Source organism: Paramormyrops kingsleyae, chromosome 22 (assembly GCF_048594095.1).
Source record: "Paramormyrops kingsleyae isolate MSU_618 chromosome 22, PKINGS_0.4, whole genome shotgun sequence".
Taxonomy (NCBI): domain Eukaryota; kingdom Metazoa; phylum Chordata; class Actinopteri; order Osteoglossiformes; family Mormyridae; genus Paramormyrops; species Paramormyrops kingsleyae.
Window position 1 is genome coordinate 13,739,621 of NC_132818.1, and position 14,063 is coordinate 13,753,683.

A 14,063-nucleotide genomic window follows, 5' to 3' on the forward strand; every position below is an offset into this window, starting at 1 on the left:
CTAAGCGTGGCCGGCCCTTCGTGTGTGTGGGGGCTGCTTATGATTTGAAGTCTATTGACCGTCGACCACGCCCCTCTATCGATCCTCAGACAGCTAGCAGTATTGTGAATTTTATCTTCTCTTGCAGAAATCATTTCGTCTTCGTTGCAGCAGATGAAATGTCTTGTAACACCTCTTCAGGTAAAATAAACAAACGAAATGAACGAATCACCCCCTCCCCCCTTCCCACTCTCCTGCTGCATCCACTCGGGATTCTGCATTTGTTTATTATGATTTATCAGTTTTTTTTTTGTTTTGTTTGTTTTGGTGACGCACCCAACGCGAGAGCTTGTCCTAACAGCCTGTGAGCAGCTTTCTTATTATTCTTACCCCTCAAAAAGCCAGTATTACTTTCCGTTTTGTCTCTGAACGCTGTTTTTCTAGTGCATCCATCCACAGTCTGTCCATTATCCATTCATCCCACTTCGTGGACAGGCCACCTGTCCTTAAATGAGGAAATAAACACACAGGCACAGCAAGTTGGGGGGACTTGTGTTAATCCTGCCTCTGTTTATTTCTGCTTTTATTTTGTTACGGTTAATGATGGAGGTGGCAGGTTGTGTGGCCACGCCCCCCATTTTCTGACTGAGTCTCGCCACCAGTGTCAGTGCTGCTCCTGTCGCCGTCCCTCGTGATTTTGCCGACTCAGCCTGACCCACTCTGCTTTAAGGCCGATGTCTCACAGGTTCGCTTTTGGTGACGGTCTGATGTTTAATCAGAGGTTTGACCCAAGGTCTCAGGGAACATGTGAGATAATTGCACATTTTTAGACGAATTGGTACACTTGCCCACCTCCCATGATGCCCTGAGCAGGCCACTACTAGGTGCTGGATACGCTTGATGATTGTTTTGAGATAAATCGGCCCCATATCCATGTTGCCTCCTTGTCAGAAGTCTGTTCTCACTCACTTCTCATAAGATGACCATGCATTTATGAAAATTTTTATATATTAAATACAGTGGAAACTGCTTATAGTGATCATAGTTATAGTGATCACCCATTTATATGGTTCAAAAAGCTTGGGACAGAATCATTCCTGTACAAATACTGTTCACATAATTTGCTTGTAGTAATCAAGCATTCCCATTTTAGGTCTTTTTAAACATGACAACATATGGAAAAAAATTAAAACTGCAGTAATTCTTTTTTTATTATTTTATCAAAGCTTATCAAGCTTATCAAGACTTATCAAAGCTTACGATAAACCGACCAAAAATGAGCCACTGAGACACAGCAGCAAAACTACAATTAGTGCTTTGAGACAATGGAACGTTGTGAAAATGCGCTGTATAAATAAAATTGAATATTATGTACAGTACTGTACTATATTACAGTGTATTTGAAATATACTCTGTTCAATATTTTAATTTGTACAGGACTGTAATTTGAAAGCATTTGAAACAGCTGTACTGTATTTTGAAATCGTTAATAAAATTAAGCAAATAGCAACACTGTCCGTTTTATTACCTTATATTCATGTAATAATTATACAAATGTCAGTTAGACGGTAATCTGCCTGAGACATAAAGAAGAAGAAAATAATCGGTTATAATGATCATCCGGTTATAATGATTAATTTCACCCCGACGTGATCACTATAAGCAGTTTCCACTGTATAAATTAATCTGACTAATCAAAAACTTACACTAAAAGAATGGCATATATCCATATATTCTAAAAAAAAAAAAAAAAACCTTTATTTTAACTGTAACTGAATTTTTTACTAAATGAGCCAGTCTAAAGATTCGGATTTGCAGTAGTGCATTTTAACATATCAGACGTTCTAATTTCTTTTTTGAAAATGAAGATGATTGATTATTACACAATTTTGAAAACTTCTATAATCCATTTTGTAATTGATTCACACTCCATTTTTGTAAAATAAACAAATAAATAAACTGCTTTAGGGAATGTGAAGTTTGCCGTGTCCTAATTTGTGGACACTGTGATTCTGTGACTCACTGACTAATTCAGCCTGTAGTTTTTTTTCTGGGTTTGGTGATGTAGTGGGATTTGGAAATAAACACTTTCTTTCACTTAAAGACACCATACCCACTGCTTTTACCCCTGTAATCTTAGGCCCCGAAGGCCCTGCTCCGTTTACTGTGCAAATGTTAGCGTTTGTTGCTAAGACAAACATCTGGAGTGCTGCAGGTTCGTGGGGCTGCGTTGACCTTGCGCTGAACCTTCTTCCTCTCAGCGGATCATAAGGTCAAACGAAAAGCCTTTCAAGCACTCGGTAAACATCAGTGCTGCGCAGGTTAGCTCATTTTGTCAGAGACAGCTGTGTTAATAGTGGGCAGAAGGGCCCGCCTTGCCAGGGCGGGGGCTAACCTTCAGATCCTTTTTAGACCCCTCTCTACCAGCAGGGTTTACCAGCTCGCCGTCTGATCTCCAGGCGCCCTAAACACTCATTAAAGTAGCCGTGCAAACAGAGATAGTACAGATCAAACAGAGTATACCTGAGTACTGGCTGTACAGTGAATAACAATGACCATACTAATCTACTGTGGATTAACTTCTTAATCAAGAGCCAGTAAATATGTAAAGTAGGTCATTTATAAGCAATGCCCCATGCTCTGATTGGCTCTTATCTGGTCCAAAACCCAGGGAAGGCCCAAACGAAGCGATAAACCATTTATCACATGACCTTCTGGGATCACTAAGCCGCCTGTCAGTCAGACGCCAGGAGACCACACCGGCAGATCCAGCTTCGCCTAACAGCGGTACCGTGCAGCGAAGGGCAACCCCATCCAATTTGTTTACGTTAGGAACCCTTTGGAGAAGCTTAAAAGTGTTTGCCTTTATTACTGTTTATTTGGTTTTTATTTAGGTATTAGATATGACCTCATGACCCTGACCAAGATAAGTAGTATTAAGATGGATGGATGGATGGATGGATGGATGAAGAAGTATTAAAAATGAAATAGTATGTGGATGGTAGTTAACATATAATTGTTACAGACTTGTAAACCTGTCACTGACCTGACTTTTGGAGTCGTTTTGCAGCATAGGACCGGACATGGTGTGATAAGTCACTCCTTAGCACTCCTAGTTTTGGAAGCACAAACTCCAGGTGGGGGTTGTTGTCGTGAACTGAGCTGAAGCCCCATGCACCAGGTGCAGATCCCCTGCAGCGACAGTGAAGGCATGTGATAGGGGGGTCACCCTGCAATGCGGTGAGATCACAAGCATGCAGAGAAGGGTCACCCTATGATTGGGGTAGGTCACAGGCATATGATGGGGGGGGGGGGGGGGGGTCAGCCTACAATGGGGGTAGGTTATAGGCATATGCTGGGGGGGGGGTCACTCTGCGATGGGGGTAGGTTACAGACATATTATGGGGGGTCACCCTTCGATGGGGGTAGGTTACAGGCATATGCTGGGGGGGGTCACTCTGCGATGGGGGTAGGTTACAGACATATTATGGGGGGGTCACCCTACGATGGGGGTAGGTTACAGGCATACGATGGGGGGTCACCCTGTGGGGGGGTAGGTTATAGGCATATGCTGGGGGGGGGGTCGCAGTAATGTGATGGGGGGAGTGACCTTGTGATAAAGCGATGTGTGTCGCTGGGAAACCCACATATGTCGTGTGCAGGTTCAGGACCTGCAGACTTTATCTCCTGTGATGTAGGCAGAATGTACCATTTCATCTTTAGATGGAAGGGAATGATCACTGTAAAACACTATGCTTTCATTAAAAAGGTCAGCTGGCACTTGCGAATGTCAGGACATTCTTTAAGTGTCGTATAAATGAGTTTCCTGTGTATATATTATGATATGAATTAATATTGCACGATCACAAAGCTGTAATCTAAAGGGAATTTCATTATTTGTGATGTGTCAGTTTGTACTTTTCCCTAGTGAGCTATAGATTAAGTGACATCCTCTCTTGCAACTTGTTTTTATTTGATACTTTGATTCGTAGCAACTGAAAGTCGAGGGAATGGTTATAGTTTATGTGTGTACTCCCTGGGATTCAAATCCATGACCTTCGTGTTGTTAGCACAATGGTCTCCATGTTGAGCTACGGGCACCTTCAGGTTGCCGCCACCCCCCCTGATGACAGCGATTCAGCAGTGGCAGTGGGCTGATGTCTGTACTGACGTCATTGAGTCTCCAGGAGAATGTTTAACATGGATACAGGCCAGTTTACTTCCCCCACACCTTTACAGAGAAGAAACACTTTGACTTAATCTAAGGCACTAAAATACAATGTAGTCTGGAATCAGCCAGCTAATAAAATCTGAGTTGGCAAATGGTCTGAACACGGTCTTCTGGCCACTGAGTCTTTGCAAGAAATCTTTCCTGGTGTCCTCTAAATTTGAGCCCTGAATGGTGTTTTTCAAAGCTTGGGTGACATCTGACTTCGTGAGAGGCAGGTGCTGATGTTCGCTTTGTGGTTGCTTGTAACCAGCCCAGGAGTGCTACTTCTTAACCCAGCAAAACAGCATCCTAGCATCATAACATTATCCATTCCTTATTTGTAAGAGCGAGGACCTGCTTATATCGACGCGGAAGTGCAGACATCAAGCTTGTTGAAGTTCTTCATCGCCGCAGAGAATCACTCGGCCATCCGTGATCATCGTGATGAGCCGCTCGGGTGCCGTCGGGGTTAAAGCAGAGCTGTGACCTTAGAGAGGGTTAGGCGCTGATGTCTTCCAGCCAGCCCCTGCCTGTCACACATGACAAAGGGTTAATATTCTTCTCCATGAAAGACTTCGCTGTATTAACCCCCCCCTTGCCACCTTAGAATCGCTGTCTTCTGGGTCAGCGCCTATTCTGCTTGTTTTGTCAGTGTTTGGGCAGCTCAGACTCACCCATTCTTACCTGAACAATGACTGATATTTCCCTCATTTTATTTCTCCTTGTTTCTGTATATCCTGGCCAGAACACCCATCGATCGCATTGCTTGCTCTGTGTGTGTTTGTCTCTCTCTCTGTCTGTCTGTCTCTCTCTCTCTCTCTCTCTCTCTCTCTCTGTCTCACACACACTCATACACACCAAGTCGAGCTGAGTTAAATTTCACTTAGGCTGGACGGAAGTCCTGAAAAAGCACCACATAGACAAATAAAAATGGTGACAAAGAACAAAAAGAGCTAAAGGAGAGCAGCGAATTGGTAGGACACACTTCCTGTCCCTGCTGCATTACCTCTCCTCGCAGTTAGTTCTGTGTGTGGTTGACCTTTTGTCTGTGTTACAGTCTCTCTCTGGTTGTGGAAGGAAAATTCCAATTGAGCTTCTAATGCATACCTCCCTCTCTCTCCATCCCCTTTCCCTTCTCCATCTGCCTCCATCCCCCCCTTCCCAGTTACGGACGAGTTTATGCTACCGATCCCTACCACCACACACTTGCTCCAGCAGCCACCTACAGCGTTGGTGCCATGGTGAGTTGCTGACACGCCCCCCTCCCCTCTCGTTGCCCCGTTCTCTCGCTCCTCTTCCTTTTTTGCACGCTCTCCTCTCCCACTCCTCCCCCTCCCTGCTGCATGGATTTTATCACAGCTGACGTCTCCTCACTTTAACTTAATTGAATTTGTCTCCTTCGCTAACGGCAGCTGAAGTGCCGCATTAATCCTCCCAGTAAATGTGATAAATGCCTTAATTTCTTGGCAAAGTAGTGCATGTTAGTTATTATATTTCTAATTTTGTGAGTATCACCTAGCTGATCGCTCCCTTTAATGGAATAATTAGTCATTTTGATAATTAAATCTATCACCTAAGTGGTGCAGTGGCAACAGAAACGAGACAGAGAGCACAGTGAAAAAAAATTACAAGAATAAGTCCCAGTAAGACCTGTCAAAGACCCAAGACTTGTGACTATCAATGACCCAAGACAGAGACTCTCATTGACCCAAGACAGACTCTCAGTGACCCAAAACTGGGACTCTCAATGACCCAAGAGAGGTACTCTCAAAGACACAAGACTGGGAATACCTAATTACCCAAGACAGAGACTCTCAGTGACCCAAAACTGGGACTCTCCATGACCCAAGAGAGGTACTCTCAAAGACATAAGACTAGGACTATCAATGACCCAAGACAGAGACTCTCAGTGACCCAAAACTGGGACTCTCAATGACCCAAGATAGACTCTCAGTGACCCACATCTGGGACTCTCAATGACCCAAGATAGACTCTCAGTGACCCACATCTGGGACTCTCAATGACCTAAGACAGACTCTCAGTGACCCAAAACTGGGGTGCTCAATGACCCAAGACTGGGACTGTCAAAGACACAAGACCAGGAATGTATAATGACCCAAGACTGGGATTTCTCCACTGTATATTGATTAAGTTGAGCTTTCCATGCATGACATTCTACAGAATTGCATATAAGACAGACAGACTGCCTCAGCTGCATGTGTCAGGCATTGTTTATTTTTCCATGAAATGTTGGAGCATGGGCCTGGATCTTAGTGTTCACAGGTATCTTCAAGTGAGGGCACAACCGCATTTTATGTTTCCTCTTCCTGGCTTTCCCAGTGCTGTCATCTCTATACCATGTGGCTCACTAAGATCCACAGTTAGAGTCACTAAGATCCACAGTCATACTCGCTAAGATCCACAGTTAGAGTCACTAAGATCCACAGTTAGAGTCACTAAGATCCACAGTTAGAGTCACTAAGATCCACAGTTAGAGTCACTAAGATCCACAGTCATACTCGCTAAGATCCACAGTTAGAGTCACTAAGATCCACAGTTAGAGTCACTAAGATCCACAGTTAGAGTCACTAAGATCCACAGTCATACTCGCTAAGATCCAGACCTCTGTGTGGAGCCTCATCATTGTGTTGATCCACCAGTTTGTCCGTTAACTCTTTTCTTATACCCTTCCAAGTAGTAAAACAGTCTCCAGGCATGCAATGTCTTGGTGTGCTTGCTGCATGACGCATCCCGGGTTGATCGCCAGGGGTATGTACGGTGTGCGCATTGCAGGGCCGAATAGTGACGGGGGGGAGGGAGGGGGGGGGGGGGGGTGGGGGAGGCTGCCCGTCTGCCCACTAAACACATGCCACTGCGTCACTCTGTTTCAGAATGCATTTGCACCTCTGACTGACGCCAAGACTAGGAGCCATGTCGATGACGTGGGCCTCGTTTTGTCTTCATTACAGGCTAGTATATACAGAGGGGGATACAGCCGTTTTGCGCCATACTAAGCGAGAACGTGAGAAAACAAAATACAAAAAATACAAAAACCTTTCGGTGGGGACACAAAGACAAGCTTTCCGAGGCCTGGGTATTGCAATACATGCAGTTGTGCATCATTTTAGCATCTCTAAAGAGAGAGGAAAACCAGATATTTTTCATCTTATACCTCAGATATTTTGTTCTGTGTATTTTAATATTGTGCATCTTAATTTTTAAAAGGTTACATAGATTGTTGGCTGTAGAGGTTTCTGTGGTGATCTAGAAAGCTGCTAGATATTAAAAAAGAAAAATCTAAATCCAATTGTTAGGGCCACAATCAAGTGTGCTTTATCATGTAAATTAATTATGTATAATAAATATTAAGTCGTTCAGAATTATCACATTTTGTATAAGTGTAAGTGACTACAATGGTCATGTTGATTTTTATTTTTATTGTAATTTTTTTTAATTTTTTTTTATTTTTTTTACATTATCTCTGTTTCTGAGTTGATAATATACTGTTTGTTTACGGATGGTCAGAGGGATAAGAAGTGGTATGGGGATGGATGTAAAAGCCTGAAAATCTGATTGGTTGGTGGGCAAGGAGGGTAGCTCTGAGTGGCGGCTTGTAGGTCCAATGGGAGTGCAGCTGCGAGAGGAAGACACCACTGTATCAGTTTTATTAGTTGTATTGTTTTACTCATCACTCAAAGCCAAAGGTTACGTTCCTGGGGTGTTACACTTGTACATTCAGATTTTTGCATAGAAACTGTCTAAGGAAACCCCTAAAGATATTCAGCAAGACAGTATTTTACTGTTCAACCTAGTTCTTTAGTCAAATCCTCACTAGTTTAGGCCGTTTAAAAAGTATTCTTTTTATATTGCTTCCAGTATATAAATTGATATTATTGCTGACTTTTATATTATGGGAAAGAAAAAAAGATAACAAAACCACTGTTTCTATTTTTTCTTTTTGTTTTTCAGAAGGAAAGTAAAAAAAACTAGAATTATTTGTACCAGGTTTAAAAAAAAAAGAAAAAAATACAACTATGTATACAATTTGAAGTGTGCAGTGGATATGTTCTGTTATATAAAAATACACAACAGTATGATGTTTTAGAATTAGTCTAGTAGAACAGTTGTTAGAGTAAGGTGTATCATTTTTTATGGAATTAAATGATAATCATATTCAGATTTCTATAAACATTTTACAGGTAATCCAATCATGTATGTAGAGATAATCATGGTATTTTTGTCAGCTTGGTATTTTTAGACCTTACTGTGTTGCACACACACACAAACTGCAGTTATTTTTGGTTTTTGTTTTTTTGTTTTGTTTTTTTGCTTGTGGAATATTACATTGGACTTTTTGTTACTGTGCTTTTCCTAATTTTCTTTAGATATTATTTCAATGCCATATTTTTTTTGTATTTTTTAAAGCCTTTACATTTTGAAACAGTCTGATTATCAAGAAATGTATAACTAATGACAAAAAAAAAAATGAGCATATAAATATTAAGAATGGTCATTCGGTAAAATACGCTACACACACAAGCTGGTGGTGGTGGGGGGTGGGGTGGGGTGGGGGGGGGGGTCTTTGTAAATGTCCTTAAAAAACAGCAGCTTGTCTGAGTATCTGCTAAAAAAGATTCTGTTCATGTTGTCCTGTTTACAAGTAAACTTAAGTTGAGGTGTTTGTCACAGCTCTCATTTTTGTATTTATAAAATAAAGCTGAAGAAAGGGGGCTAGGGGCCGAACTGGCAGCAGCGCCAGTCTGTCCTGTCACACATGCCCTCGTGTGCCCCCACAACAGGAACAATATCCTACCCACTGCTGTGACTTTACTATACGATTTCTGCTTTAAAACAGCGTGTTGTGACCAGGCATTTCTCCTTGTCATTGTATGTGCATGCAGTTATGATCCACTGAACAGTAACCATCAATAAACTTTCACAAGATAAGGGGAAACGGTGGTGGCCTGCTTTTTATTGCGTGGACGTGCCGCGTGATGCCGAAGCTGTTAACGTCCGTCCAGCCCACGTGTCGCTGTACAGGACCCGTTTGCCAAATGTTTGCTTTATATAGGCTTGTAATACAACGTGAAGAATTCACTGCCAAAATAAACATTTTTTTTTAACGACACTGCCTGAGGACTATCTTGATGACCAACAGATGTAGTTCCCCCCCCCCCCCCCCACAAAAGTCGAAATGCAAACACGTTTAAATATATATTTATTAAATCATAGATTACACCCTAGCGTGTAAGTTTTGATCCAAGCATTTATGTTGTCGCAAACAAAATGAGTGTTTATGTTCAGGCTTAGCTGGTAAAGGTTCTTTACAGTGAAACAAATCACCCAGATATTAAATAAACAATAGTCAGCTACTTTATGTGGTTCTTTCTGGTACCTCTAAGCCCCGCGACCCTGAATAGGACAAGTATGCACAGAAAAGGGATGGATGGACAGATGGATTCAATTTAGTTTAAATACAATAGTTCATAATAACGAACACACTGCTTTGTGACGCTCGTGAAAACATTGTGCAACTTCAACAGTTTGTCAGCTTGCGGTACAGTACAGTGCCATATTTAGTTTATTATTCATTATTATTACTGTATAATAATTGTTTTGAACTGTATCATTATCATTATTATTATTCTTCAATCTTACCTACAAATTCGACTAAAAGACACTGATCTTGTTAACCTGGGGACTGCCTGTGTAACATTACTGTTATTTCTCTTTTGTCGCTCAGCTCTCAGTGGCTGTTTATTCTCTCACCCCACCCCTTACCATTTTGTTAAGCTCGTCTCCACTGCAGTACTGAAATGAAGCCCCCATTCCCTCCCCCCTTTCCTGTGTCACATGGGTCTGTTTGGCACCCTCACCCAGTACGCGATATGGAAACGCATCAGCCATGACCGCGGGGCCTTCCCAGACCACGTGCATGCAGGACAGCACGCCTGTGAATGTACATGGAACCAGGGAGCCACGCATGGCCCCCCTTGTGTGAAGAGCCACTTCACGGCAGCCGTGGTCTGGGCATTTCGCCATTTTGGAGCGACCCACAGTCCTGTCTACAGTCACCAAAAGGTGGTTGTTTCAGTAGAGTGTCTGTTGAATGTGGCACCATGACCCACTTGAACTCCAGCAAGGAAATGAAGGAACTGCCTTCATCCAGCGATCAGGCAGCCTCGGAGGTCGACACGGGCCATTCCAGGGAGCTCCTGATGTTCCATAAAGAATGGCCTTCCCTGCCTTAGAATACTATCAGTCTCAACTTCCTCCTCCACTTCCTATGCTGTTCATCTTCTCCACTTTCAAAGAATCTGTTTTACAGTCAAAAACTTTTTTCATAACATTAAAGTTAACACTTACCTGAATGCCACCACCCCCCCAGTAAGATAGAGGATTTCACAGAATTAAGTTCCCCCTCTTGGGCAGGCTAACAGCTGCGGGTTTTGTACCCGTAAAGCTTGTATCTTTGACATTCACAGGAGAAATTGATTCTGCCTCATTGAAGGGAATTTCAATGCAGCCGCAGACCGCCGCCTGCTTCGCTCGCCTCTCTTTTCTAGCTTCTGCAAGTTCTGGCACAGAGGAACAATGGGAAGGTGTTAACAATGAACTTGATACTGATCTCGGATCAGTCGTGCCCTCTGGGATTTGCTGTCTGCATTACTGGAGCAACTAGGCGAATGCCTCTGAGAATGCTGGCACCTCTCTGGATGAGTTTGGAAGTGTAACATCTGATAGAACAGGAAAAAAAATCCACACGTTTATTTTATTTCTCTATAGACATCAATGCCTTACAGAAGGGTGCTTGTAATTTTTATAGGTAAGCGTTTTGAGTATCCTTTGACAATTAGAGCAGATTGTACAGAGAGTTAAATGATCCACTTGTATTTTGTTGTGGATGATAATTAACGCTGATATGTAAAAAAATTCAGTATAATTTTATCTGAAGGATTGTTATACCAAATACTACTGACAAATTGTACTTGTAAAAAGGATGTTTTGTAAAAAGAGCTTTTTTTTTCCATTAAGCATTTTGATTTTATTCAGGAATTGCCAATTTGCCACATAAGTCTAATTCTTGACAGCTGTATATTTTGAGTCTTTGTGGTAACTAAAATGAAGTATCAGAAATGAAGTGTTAAATTTCTCAGGGGGATTGAAGTGTGAGATGTTCGTCTGATGGAGACACGAATTGCTGCAGGTGAAACGCACGCAGAACTGATACATTTTAAAAGAGAAAAATGACCTCTGTTTCCGTCAGATTCTCGTAATTAAAAACATAGCTTATCAGGCTACTGGGAAAGGGAAGCAATTTAAATGTTTAAATGTGAAGAATGAGTCACATTATGCTGTATAATTACAAGCCGTCCTTACAGAAATGGGTGATCAATAATGAATGAACTTTTGGGGTCACATGACGGAGTAATTATTTAAAATTTGTCATTAATTTCTCTGCCCATTCCTCTGCTTGAGCTGGAGGGACAGAGGAGGAGGTGGGAAAAGGGTCACGACCCTACTGCTAAACCGGGCAGCTCCCTGACTCCCAAAGCCAGACGCCAGCACATTTATCTCCTCTCCTCACATCTCCATCTAAAATCCTGCCAATATTTTAGGTCACTCAGCTGAGGATTTTTACCTAAAGTAAGTTTTCAACCTGTTTATGGAGCTGAATTTTACCTCAATGATTTGAAGTCAGGGTTGGCATGATGGCCTCATACTTTTGGGGCTGGGGATTCGATTCCCAACCCAGTTGTGTGAGTGTGCATGTCCTCTCCTTGCTACTGGCCCACTCCTATCCCTGTGCCTCCCAGAATAGATTGTAACCTAGTATGGGATGGACATTTAAGGAAAATGCATATAAGGAATTCAGGGTTAGTTTGTTACTCTAGAGTACTACAGTGGGGGACTTGAGCCAGTAACGTTCAGGATCCGAATCATTGTCCTGCAATAATTTTTGTGTCTCATAATATGGGTTCTTCCATTGCCATATAGGAGATGGATGCCTGCAGTGTAAAGTGTCCACGTTGAAGCTGCCGGTGGCTGAATATGTCAGGCAGGTTGCACACCACAGCCTTTCTCTCACCAGCAGCTCGCGGAGACCGTAGGCCTTCCCGTCCTTGTGCTAGAAAGTACTGCGTAACAGGCAGGGACTGCTGCGTTCTGCCTGAACACATCGCGATCAGCACCTGGCATCTTCCCAGGCGAAAGCGGGCAGCCGCCATAAATTTCCCAGAGTGAGGCTGTGGTACAGTGCTGTTTGTTTATCAGCCACCTGGTATCACATGACGCGACGTCGCCGTGGGCGTCCTTCGCCGATCAGGCGGAGGCGCTCAGTGCAGTCCTCACACAAAGCTCAAGAATCAGAACCAGAACTCTCACCGGGCCTCCCCCTGCGGCACTGATGCTTAGGCTCCGCCCCCCCAGCTTGCTACGGCCGCCCTTTTCCAGAAGCCCAGTGGGTTTTTAAGAACAAACTTTATTTAGCATTCAGCACCTGCTGAGCGACCAGTCAAAATACTGCACTAAAGCAATTAATCAAATCAATTAAAAGTCAAGTAAAGATCAGCAGAACTGACAGCACCTGTGGACATGCAGTCCCTGGGCCCCTTTACTGCAGAGTCCCCCCAGCCCCCCCAGCCCCCACCCCCGGGGCGGTCAGCCGTAACAAACCGGTTTGATCAGATATCCGGCAGCAGCCCATGAGGTGCCGCTTCTGGGACGTGCCCCCCCCCCACCTATCGGAGCGTCAATCTTCTCCTGTTCCTAGTGCCGCTGGCACCTGTTACCACCTCAGCACAGCGGGGCGTCGCGGCTCCGCTGCTCAGGCTGAGGGTGACACGCTCACAGAGCATCGATCTAACGTTCCACCTGAAGGATTATGGAGACACGTTCCCGGAATGTTTCTCGCGCTTTGAAAGACGAGAGCGCGGAAGCGCACAATGGAGGCGTACATGCGGCCGAATTGCATTTGCATACCAGCAGCAGAGCCATGGGATGCTTCTGGTTACTGCGGTGTAGCTTAAGCGTAAAGGCCACTATGAAGCGCTGTGATGTCAATTGGATCCAGTTATCACTATGAATTATAATGAATAAAACCTTATCACTGCGCTCTATGTGTATAAATGCTGCGTTACGCCCCCCCCCCACCAACACCACCCCCCCCCCAAGAGCTTCATAACGGTGATAAACCGCCTCTCCTTCCATCTGCACCCTCTCCCTCTCTTGCACTCCCCTCCCTCATTTGGTAGCCCTCCCCCCCCCCCATATGCTCCCCTTTAATATTTAATCAGCCCCTCCCGCTCGGCTCGGCTCGGCTCGCCGGCCGCCTGCCTTCATTAGATAATTAATGGCTGCCTGCTCCTCATTCGCTGCATTGATACATCTGCGGGCTGTAATTAGCGTGGGGGTTACTTAGCGGTTCTGGCTTTGTTTACTCGCCGCCGCAGCCCCTGATTGATGCCGGCGCCAGCCCGCGGGCCCCTTTTCATGCCGCCGCCGCTTTGTTTCCACGCTCACCGCCTGTTTCACTACGTTGCACATCCTGGCACTCTCCGTGCAGGGCGCTGGGGGAGGGGGGGTGAACAGTTGGGGCTGCAGATTTAACTTTTTTATACATCGTTTAGTAAATTATCGGGTTATTCAAAGCAATAATGCCTTCACGGGGGAGAGCAGGGGCTGGGAGGTGCTGGCAGTAGTGGAGAGCGGTCCAAAGTCAGCATCCTACTCGCCTCGTGTGCTGCCCAATCTGTGGGAGCCTGGGTTGCCGTGGCAACTTGTTAATAGGCCTCGTACTGCCATGACAGGGTGTGCTCCTGACTTTCCCCTGGGTCTCAGTCTACTGTATTGTTTTTTGGGGGGTGGGTCGTTG

General features: G+C 44.2%; 1 protein-coding gene across 18 annotated transcripts in view; it reads left to right on the top strand.

Annotated features, from left to right (window-relative positions):
* Positions 1 to 8,235, top strand: part of rbfox1 (RNA binding fox-1 homolog 1) — a 270,001-nt gene extending 261,766 nt beyond the window's left edge. For 13 of the 18 annotated variants that reach the window (XM_072705282.1, XM_072705283.1, XM_072705276.1 and 10 more), the window contains 2 exons: positions 5,355 to 5,430; positions 7,081 to 8,235. In XM_072705282.1, coding sequence (XP_072561383.1) covers positions 5,355 to 5,430; positions 7,081 to 7,203 — 199 coding nt within the window. In that variant the 3' untranslated portion in view covers positions 7,204 to 8,235. Of the gene's footprint in view, positions 1 to 127; positions 181 to 5,354; positions 5,431 to 7,080 lie in introns of all 18 variants that reach the window. The other 5 variants (XM_072705277.1, XM_072705281.1, XM_072705292.1 and 2 more) reach the window with 3 other exon arrangements.
* Positions 8,236 to 14,063: the final 5,828 nt, after the last annotated feature.